Source organism: Pseudophryne corroboree, chromosome 4, assembly GCF_028390025.1.
Source record: "Pseudophryne corroboree isolate aPseCor3 chromosome 4, aPseCor3.hap2, whole genome shotgun sequence".
Lineage (NCBI taxonomy): Eukaryota > Metazoa > Chordata > Amphibia > Anura > Myobatrachidae > Pseudophryne > Pseudophryne corroboree.
This window is the reverse complement of record NC_086447.1, coordinates 76,764,888-76,775,881: the sequence shown is the minus strand read 5'-3', so window position 1 is coordinate 76,775,881 and position 10,994 is coordinate 76,764,888. Positions and strand designations below refer to the sequence as shown.

At 48.1% G+C, this 10,994-nt stretch overlaps 1 protein-coding gene across 5 annotated transcripts in view; it reads left to right on the top strand.

The window, feature by feature from the left end:
* Positions 1 to 1,576: 1,576 nt before the first annotated feature.
* Positions 1,577 to 10,994, top strand: part of LOC134908921 (cytochrome P450 2K1-like) — a 60,203-nt gene continuing 50,785 nt past the window's right edge. For 4 of the 5 annotated variants that reach the window (XM_063915172.1, XM_063915173.1, XM_063915171.1 and 1 more), the window contains exon 1: positions 1,577 to 1,648. Coding sequence is in view for 1 of the 5 variants with exons in the window: in XM_063915169.1 (XP_063771239.1) it covers positions 1,614 to 1,648 (35 nt within the window). In the remaining 4 variants the exon portion in view is untranslated. The remainder of the gene's footprint in view (positions 1,649 to 10,994) is intronic. The other variant, XM_063915169.1, reaches the window with a different exon arrangement.

Genomic DNA, 10,994 nt, shown 5'->3' with positions numbered 1-10,994 from the left:
GACCCACACTGGAGCTGTCATTGCTTTCCCCCTCCTCAGCCTCAGTGAGCTGCACCTCCTGTGCCTCTCCCCAGCGTCACCCACTGCCTCTCCTCATCATCAACCACTGCCTCTCCCCAGCGTCACCCACTGCCTCTCATCAGCATCAACCACTGCCTCTCCCCAGCGTCACCCACTGCCTCTCCTCGGCATCACCCACTGCCTCTCCCCAGCATCACCCACTGCCACTCCCCGGCATCACCTACTGCCTCTCCCCAGCATCACCCACTGCCTCTCCCCAGCATCACCCACTGCCTCTCCCCAACGTCACCCACTGCCTCTCCACAGCATCACCCACTGCCTCTCCCTAGCATCACCCACTGCCTCTCCCCAGCGTCACCCACTGTCTCTCCCCAGCGTCAACCACTGCCTCTCCCCAGCATCAACCACTGTCTCTCCACAGCGTCACCCACTGCTTCTCCCCAGCGTCATCCACTGCCTCTCCCCAGCATCACCTACTGCCTCTCCCCAGCATCACCCACTGCCTCTCCCCAGCATCAACCACTGCTTCTCCCCAGCATCACCCACTGCCTCTCCCCAGCATCACCCACTGCCTCTCCCCAGCGTCACCCACTGCCTCTCCCCAGCGTCAACCACTGCCTCTCCCCAGCATCAACCACTGTCTCTCCACAGCGTCACCCACTGCTTCTCCCCAGCATCATCCACTGCCTCTCCCCAGCATCACCTACTGCCTCTCCCCAGCATCACCCACTGCCTCTCCCCAGCATCAACCACTGCCTCTCCCCAGCGTCACCTACTGCCTGTCACGTACTTCCTCTACCCAGCATCACCCACATTCATGAAAGAAAAGGGGCTGTACCAGAGTCTTCTTACTGTAGCCTCCAAATATGGGGAACTATCTAAAAAACACTTAGGCCTGATTGTGAGTCACTCACAGCAAAGCGCGCAGCAGTGTCTATTGGCAGTCACCTGTCTGTGAGTTTATACAAATAGCCCATAGACTCCTTTCCTTGTGTACTGTACATCCATGCAGCTGAATGTGTAAGGACTGAGATGCCCACTTATAGTGCCTCTACACACTGTAATACTGATTGCTGCGTCCTTGGTATGCCACCATCACTCACACCATCCATACTATGATGCTTCTATAATGGCTGTCCACTCCTCTCTGGTGATTGTCCACACCCCCTCAGGAGATTGGCCACACCCCTACGATTGCCTTCCCCTTGGGTGCCCTTCATGCCCCAGTCCAACACTGCTCACATTCGCTCAGACTGTAAAGATAGCGATCTGCAATGTTTTAGCAAATTTGCACTGGGCGTTTTTCTTTCTGTCAGGGCAGCTCCTTTCTACTTGCAGACAACTGCAATTTCTCTGATTAAAGATCCATGCAGAATTAGGCCCATAGTACATTCTAAAATCTGGTCACATTTATATAGATTACACTGACTATAAAAAAAATAAAATATCAAAGTGCATATTGATAAAAACATTTTATACCCAATCCTACAAAAGCAGTTTGTAAATGATTACTGGATTATAAGTGAGCGTTGCATAATTAATGTTAAATGCCAGAATATCAGGAACACTCCTGCCTCCGAGACCAATTTAGTATGAACTGGTCTGGACGGTCGGACAGCAAGGAAGTGTAAGTAGTATCCCTAAGTGTCTATTGCATTTCAATCCATACTGGGTTATTTTTCAAAAACAGTGGGTCTGTTAATACAAAAAATAGGAAGAGATGTATGAACATCAGGTATATAAGGGCATAAGGTGAACCCCATCTCCACACCTTGACAAAGACTTTGAATACGTTGAAACGTGTTGGTGAATGTACAAGGTAGGACCAACTTCTTCAGTGGACTTTGTCTACTGTTTAGACCATCTTGGACATTACTGCCTGTTTCACCCTTTGAAAGTGTGAGTGCAATATACATAGTTATAGAATTCTCATGTACAGTAGTATGCTATGCTTTTTATGTTTTTTTCATATCTGTATGAAAGTGTAACTACTCCCTTTTACCCTTTGGGTGGTCTGGACTACTGCTGGGGTGGGCCGTGGCAGCTGCGTGACGTCACAAGCAGCCGCTGTGACTAGAGATGAGCGCCTGAAATTTTTCGGGTTTTGTGTTTTGGTTTCGGTTCCGCGGCCGTGTTTTGGGTTCGAACGCGTTTTGGCAAAACCTCACCGAATTATTTTTGTCGGATTCGGGTGTGTTTTGGATTCGGGTGTTTTTTTCCAAAAACACTAAAAAACAGCTTAAATCATAGAATTTGGGGGTCATTTTGATCCCAAAGTATTATTAACCTCAAAAACCATAATTTACACTCATTTTCAGTCTATTCTGAATACCTCACACCTCACAATATTATTTTTAGTCCTAAAATTTGCACCGAGGTCGCTGTGTGAGTAAGATAAGCGACCCTAGTGGCCGACACAAACACCGGGCCCATCTAGGAGTGGCACTGCAGTGTCACGCAGGATGTCCCTTCCAAAAAACCCTCCCCAAACAGCACATGACGCAAAGAAAAAAAGAGGCGCAATGAGGTAGCTGTGTGAGTAAGATTAGCGACCCTAGTGGCCGACACAAACACCGGGCCCATCTAGGAGTGGCACTGCAGTGTCACGCAGGATGGCCCTTCCAAAAAACCCTCCCCAAACAGCACATGACGCAAAGACAAAAAGAGGCGCAATGAGGTAGCTGACTGTGTGAGTAAGATTAGCGACCCTAGTGGCCGACACAAACACCGGGCACATCTAGGAGTGGCACTGCAGTGTCACGCAGGATGTCCCTTCCAAAAAACCCTCCCCAAACAGCACATGACGCAAAGAAAAAAAGAGGCGCAATGAGGTAGCTGTGTGAGTAAGATTAGCGACCCTAGTGGCCGACACAAACACCGGGCCCATCTAGGAGTGGCACTGCAGTGTCACGCAGGATGTCCCTTCCAAAAAACCCTCCCCAATCAGCACATGATGCAAAGAAAAAGAAAAGAAAAAAGAGGTGCAAGATGGAATTATCCTTGGGCCCTCCCACCCACCCTTATGTTGTATAAACAAAACAGGACATGCACACTTTAACCAACCCATCATTTCAGTGACAGGGTCTGCCACACGACTGTGACTGATATGACGGGTTGGTTTGGACCCCCCCCAAAAAAGAAGCAATTAATCTCTCCTTGCACAAACTGGCTCTACAGAGGCAAGATGTCCACCTCATCTTCACCCTCCGATATATCACCGTGTACATCCCCCTCCTCACAGATTATCAATTCGTCCCCACTGGAATCCACCATCTCAGCTCCCTGTGTACTTTGTGGAGGCAATTGCTGCTGGTCAATGTCTCCGCGGAGGAATTGATTATAATTCATTTTAATGAACATCATCTTCTCCACATTTTCTGGATGTAACCTCGTACGCCGATTGCTGACAAGGTGAGCGGCGGCACTAAACACTCTTTCGGAGTACACACTTGTGGGAGGGCAACTTAGGTAGAATAAAGCCAGTTTGTGCAAGGGCCTCCAAATTGCCTCTTTTTCCTGCCAGTATAAGTACGGACTGTGTGACGTGCCTACTTGGATGCGGTCACTCATATAATCCTCCACCATTCTATCAATGTTGAGAGAATCATATGCAGTGACAGTAGACGACATGTCCGTAATCGTTGTCAGGTCCTTCAGTCCGGACCAGATGTCAGCATCAGCAGTCGCTCCAGACTGCCCTGCATCACCGCCAGCGGGTGGGCTCGGAATTCTGAGCCTTTTCCTCGCACCCCCAGTTGCGGGAGAATGTGAAGGAGGAGATGTTGACAGGTCGCGTTCCGCTTGACTTGACAATTTTGTCACCAGCAGGTCTTTCAACCCCAGCAGACCTGTGTCTGCCGGAAAGAGAGATCCAAGGTAGGCTTTAAATCTAGGATCGAGCACGGTGGCCAAAATGTAGTGCTCTGATTTCAACAGATTGACCACCCGTGAATCCTTGTTAAGCGAATTAAGGGCTGCATCCACAAGTCCCACATGCCTAGCGGAATCGCTCCGTGTTAGCTCCTTCTTCAATGCCTCCAGCTTCTTCTGCAAAAGCCTGATGAGGGGAATGACCTGACTCAGGCTGGCAGTGTCTGAACTGACTTCACGTGTGGCAAGTTCAAAGGGCATCAGAACCTTGCACAACGTTGAAATCATTCTCCACTGCACTTGAGACAGGTGCATTCCATCTCCTATATCGTGCTCAATTGTATAGGCTTGAATGGCCTTTTGCTGCTCCTCCAACCTCTGAAGCATATAGAGGGTTGAATTCCACCTCGTTACCACTTCTTGCTTCAGATGATAGCAGGGCAGGTTCAGTAGTTTTTGGTGGTGCTCCAGTCTTCTGTACGTGGTGCCTGTACGCCGAAAGTGTCCCGCAATTTTTCTGGCCACCGACAGCATCTCTTGCACGCCCCTGTCGTTTTTTAAAAAATTCTGCACCACCAAATTCAAGGTATGTGCAAAACATGGGACGTGCTGGAATTTGCCCATATTTAATGCACACACAATATTGCTGGCGTTGTCCGATGCCACAAATCCACAGGAGAGTCCAATTGGGGTAAGCCATTCCGCGATGATCTTCCTCAGTTGCCGTAAGAGGTTTTCAGCTGTGTGCGTATTCTGGAAAGCGGTGATACAAAGCGTAGCCTGCCTAGGAAAGAGTTGGCGTTTGCGAGATGCTGCTACTGGTGCCGCCGCTGCTGTTCTTGCGGCGGGAGTCCATACATCTACCCAGTGGGCTGTCACAGTCATATAGTCCTGACCCTGCCCTGCTCCACTTGTCCACATGTCCGTGGTTAAGTGGACATTGGGTACAACTGCATTTTTTAGGACACTGGTGAGTCTTTTTCTGACGTCCGTGTACATTCTCGGTATCGCCTGCCTAGAGAAGTGGAACCTAGATGGTATTTGGTAACGGGGGCACACTGCCTCAATAAATTGTCTAGTTCCCTGTGAACTAACGGCGGATACCGGACGCACGTCTAACACCAACATAGTTGTCAAGGACTCAGTTATCCGCTTTGCAGTAGGATGACTGCTGTGATATTTCATCTTCCTCGCAAAGGACTGTTGAACAGTCAATTGCTTACTGGAAGTAGTACAAGTGGGCTTACGACTTCCCCTCTGGGATGACCATCGACTCCCAGCGGCAACAACAGCAGCGCCAGCAGCAGTAGGCGTTACACGCAAGGATGCATCGGAGGAATCCCAGGCAGGAGAGGACTCGTCAGACTTGCCAGTGACATGGCCTGCAGGACTATTGGCATTCCTGGGGAAGGAGGAAATTGACACTGAGGGAGTTGGTGGGGTGGTTTGCGTGAGCTTGGTTACAAGAGGAAGGGATTTACTGGTCAGTGGACTGCTTCCGCTGTCACCCAAAGTTTTTGAACTTGTCACTGACTTATTATGAATGCGCTGCAGGTGACGTATAAGGGAGGATGTTCCGAGGTGGTTAACGTCCTTACCCCTACTTATTACAGCTTGACAAAGGGAACACACGGCTTGACACCTGTTGTCCGCATTTCTGGTGAAATACCTCCACACCGAAGAGCTGATTTTTTTGGTATTTTCACCTGGCATGTCAACGGCCATATTCCTCCCACGGACAACAGGTGTCTCCCCGGGTGCCTGACTTAAACAAACCACCTCACCATCAGAATCCTTCTGGTCAATTTCCTCCCCAGCGCCAGCAACACCCATATCCTCCTCATCCTGGTGTACTTCAACACTGACATCTTCAATCTGACTATCAGGAACTGGACTGCGGGTGCTCCTTCCAGCACTTGCAGGGGGCATGCAAATAGTGGAAGGCGCATGCTCTTCACGTCCAGTGTTGGGAAGGTCAGGCATCGCAACCGACACAATTGGACTCTCCTTGTGGATTTGGGATTTCAAAGAACGCACAGTTCTTTGCGGTGCTTTTGCCAGCTTGAGTCTTTTCAGTTTTCTAGCGAGAGGCTGAGTGCTTCCATCCTCATGTGAAGCTGAACCACTAGCCATGAACATAGGCCAGGGCCTCAGCCGTTCCTTGCCACTCCGTGTGGTAAATGGCATATTGGCAAGTTTACGCTTCTCCTCCGACAATTTTATTTTAGGTTTTGGAGTCCTTTTTTTTCTGATATTTGGTGTTTTGGATTTGACATGCTCTGTACTATGACATTGGGCATCGGCCTTGGCAGACGACGTTGCTGGCATTTCATCGTCTCGGCCATGACTAGTGGCAGCAGCTTCAGCACGAGGTGGAAGTGGATCTTGATCTTTCCCTAATTTTGGAACCTCAACTTTTTTGTTCTCCATATTTTATAGGCAGAACTAAAAGGCACCTCAGGTAAACAATGGAGATGGATGGATTGGATACTAGTATACAATTATGGACGGACTGCCACGGTTAGGTGGTATAAAAAAACCACGGTTAGGTGGTATATATTGTAATACAATTATGGATGGACGGACTGCCTGCCGAGTGCCGACACAGAGGTAGCCACAGCCGTGAACTACCGCACTGTACACTGGTTGATAAAGAGATAGTAGTATACTCGTAACAACTAGTATGACTGACTATGACGGTATAAAGAATGAAAAAAAAACCACGGTTAGGTGGTATATATTGTAATACAATTATGGATGGACGGACTGCCTGCCGAGTTCCGACACAGAGGTAGCCACAGCCGTGAACTACCGCACTGTACACTGGTTGATAAAGAGATAGTAGTATACTCGTAACAACTAGTATGACTGACTATGACGGTATAAAGAATGAAAAAAAAACCACGGTTAGGTGGTATATATTATAATACAATTATGGATGGACGGACTGCCTGCCGACTGCCGACACAGAGGTAGCCACAGCCGTGAACTACCGCACTGTACACTGGTTGATAAAGAGATAGTAGTATACTCGTAACAACTAGTATGACTGACTATGACGGTATAAAGAATGAAAAAAAAACCACGGTTAGGTTGTATATATTATAATACAATTATGGATGGACGGACTGCCTGCCGAGTGCCGACACAGAGGTAGCCACAGCCGTGAACTACCGCACTGTACACTGGTTGATAAAGAGATAGTAGTATACTCGTAACAACTAGTATGACTGACTATGACGGTATAAAGAATGAAAAAAAAACCACGGTTAGGTGGTATATATTGTAATACAATTATGGATGGACGGACTGCCTGCCGAGTTCCGACACAGAGGTAGCCACAGCCGTGAACTACCGCACTGTACACTGGTTGATAAAGAGATAGTAGTATACTCGTAACAACTAGTATGACTGACTATGACGGTATAAAGAATGAAAAAAAAACCACGGTTAGGTGGTATATATTATAATACAATTATGGATGGACGGACTGCCTGCCGACTGCCGACACAGAGGTAGCCACAGCCGTGAACTACCGCACTGTACACTGGTTGATAAAGAGATAGTAGTATACTCGTAACAACTAGTATGACTGACTATGACGGTATAAAGAATGAAAAAAAATCCACGGTTAGGTGGTATATATTATAATAATACAATTATGGATGGACGGACTGCCTGCCGAGTTCCGACACAGAGGTAGCCACAGCCGTGAACTACCGCACTGTACACTGGTTGATAAAGAGATAGTAGTATACTCGTAACAACTAGTATGACTGACTATGACGGTATAAAGAATGAAAAAAAAACCACGGTTAGGTGGTATATATTATAATACAATTATGGATGGACGGACTGCCTGCCGAGTGCCGACACAGAGGTAGCCACAGCCGTGAACTACCGCACTGTACACTGGTTGATAAAGAGATAGTAGTATACTCGTAACAACTAGTATGACTGACTATGACGGTATAAAGAATGAAAAAAAAACCACGGTTAGGTGGTATATATTATAATACAATTATGGATGGACGGACTGCCTGCCGACTGCCGACACAGAGGTAGCCACAGCCGTGAACTACCGCACTGTACACTGGTTGATAAAGAGATAGTAGTATACTCGTAACAACTAGTATGACACTATGACGGTATAAAGAATGAAAAAAAAAACACGGTTAGGTGGTATATATTATAATACAATTATGGATGGACGGACTGCCTGCCGACTGCCGACACAGAGGTAGCCACAGCCGTGAACTACCGCACTGTACACTGGTTGATAAAGAGATAGTAGTATACTCGTAACAACTAGTATGACACTATGACGGTATAAAGAATGAAAAAAAAAACCACGGTTAGGTGGTATATATTATAATAATACAATTATGGATGGACGGACTGCCTGCCGACTGCCGACACAGAGGTAGCCACAGCCGTGAACTACCGCACTGTACACTGGTTGATAAAGAGATAGTAGTATACTCGTAACAACTAGTATGACTATGACGACGGTATAAAGAAAGAAAAAAAAATACCACGGTTAGGTGGTATATAATTATACAATTATGGATGGACGGACTGCCTGCCGAGTGCCGACTGCCGACACAGAGGTAGCCACAGCCGTGAACTACCGCACTGTACTGTGTCTGCTGCTAATATAGACTGGTTGATAAAGAGATAGTATACAACAATATACTACTATACTGGTGGTCAGGCACTGGTCACCACTAGTCACACTGGCAGTGGCACTCCTGCAGCAAAAGTGTGCACTGTTTAATTTTAAATTAATATAATATTATGTACTCCTGGCTCCTGCTATAACAACCTGCAGTGCTCCCCAGTCTCCCCCACAATTATTATAAGCTTTTATACATTGATGTGCAGCACACTGGGCTGAGCTGAGTGCACACAGACTGAGTCACACTGTGTGACTGCTGTGTATCGTTTTTTTCAGGCAGAGAACGGATATAGCAGAGAACGGATATATTAAATAAAAGTTAACTTAACAACAACTGCACTGGTCACTGTGGTAAACTCTGTCTGCACAATCTCTCTCTCTCTCTCTCTCTTCTAATCTATTCTAATGGAGAGGACGCCAGCCACGTCCTCTCCCTATCAATCTCAATGCACGTGTGAAAATGGCGGCGACGCGCGGCTCCTTATATAGAATCCGAGTCTCGCGAGAATCCGACAGCGTCATGATGACGTTCGGGCGCGCTCGGGTTAACCGAGCAAGGCGGGAAGATCCGAGTCGCTCGGACCCGTGAAAAAAAAAGTGAAGTTCGTGCGGGTTCGGATTCAAAGAAACCGAACCCGCTCATCTCTAGCTGTGACCCAGACCTTGGCAGATAGCCACCTGCCAGCGCAGATAGGGAGATACTTGGCAGGTGTGAAAGCATCACTATGCGGGGGGGGGGGGGGGGGGGGAGACTAGCCCTGTGGTGGGCGTCCCCCCTGTATGTCAGAGAAACTGATCATAGATGTGCTAATTTTAGCACATCTAGGATCAGGTCTGAATCACCCCCTGAATGCATTACTGCTTAAGTGAGAATGAACAATTCAGTCCAGCTGGTATGCTCACAGCAATGTAAGTCATCCAGAAATGGGAAGCTTACCGATCTTACCGCCTGCTGGGTGTGTGTCCCGACTGTTAGTCTTTACCGGATCTTACCGGCTAAGTGCCACTCTCAGCAGCATCTGCTGCCCTGCTGGTTGGTGATGTCTTCCACTGCTGAGACCGAGCAGACAACTTCGACAGTTACCTTCAGTGGCATGCAGAAGATGTGATTTCCGGGGTTTCCAGGTGAATCGCTGCACAATGGCTCAACCTGTGGGTGCTCCAAGGTAGTATGTCCTATTCTAGATGATAGAATGGTACTCCCTCTAATGTGTTTCAAAAGCATTTAAGTGAACAATGTGCAATATCTGCTCCAGAACTATGAGAATTTTGCAGGCAAGTTATAAAATTTGCCATTCTTTGAGGTCCTGGAATACAGAATTTTATCCCAATAATCAATCTCATACACAACCCTACAATAGGAAACCCCCCAGGGGTGGTCATGATAAGGACAAATATAGTGTAGTGCAGTATGTTAAGGCTAAATGAGTTTAGATCACACAATAATTATGGGCTCTACTTGCGAACGAGCCATAACACCTTTAGCAGAGGAGTCACCGGGTGTGGTGACACCCGGTGCGCACCCCTGATCTCCTGACGCGATCGCGGTAAAAAAAGGGGTGTGGTCTTACACTTAGGGGGTGTGGCTCCCCTGGGATCCCGGAATCGTCACTCCGGGGGCGTGCCCAGCATCTCCGTGCGCTGTCGGCTCCACTTCTATGACAGGAGACGGGTGATGTAGGAGACTTTCTCACTGCAGCACGAGGCTCCTGTCACTGTGAAGGAGCTGACATTTGGTGTCACCCCCCTCCAGGTGTCACACCCGGGTGTGGGCTGGACCCCCCGCACCTGCCTTGTGACGCCGCTGCCTTTAGCACTATCTAAAGATCTTATGATCCCTGCTCTGTATCCACTACCTTGAAAAAGGCTTCTCTGAGCCAAAATGCTTTGGAGACACACACACTGCATGATAGCATACTCCAATATCGCCACACTTTCTGTCTTTACCTGGATTTTTTCATGCTTTCCTACCACTCTTATCAACCCACCACTTGCTCACTACCGCCAGTTAGCACCGTCAGTTTCTGGATGAGCCAGACCTCATGGGTCCGTGGGGTCAATCGTTTAAAGAAGCTTTCCCTCTACCTAGAGTAGAGTGAGGACGCCCTAAGGGGAGGAGCAACACTCAAGCTAAGGAAGCTCTGTTCAATCGTCAACATCATTGTCCTTGTGCCGAGAATGGGAGTGAATAATGAGTGTGGATGAGAGACGTAGACAGGGCCGGAACTGCTCATCTGGCACTTCTGGCATATGACAGAAGGGCCAATGGTCTTTTGGGCTGGTCCAACAGAGAGCAGGGAAGGCAGCGCGCAGTGCAGCCTCCGGCTCTCTAGTTTGGCCACCACCCTACCCAAAGCGTGTGTCTCTAAGAAAATGGAGATGTGCCATGTGTCCACGCCCCCATGACATATGGCATGCCCCCGTA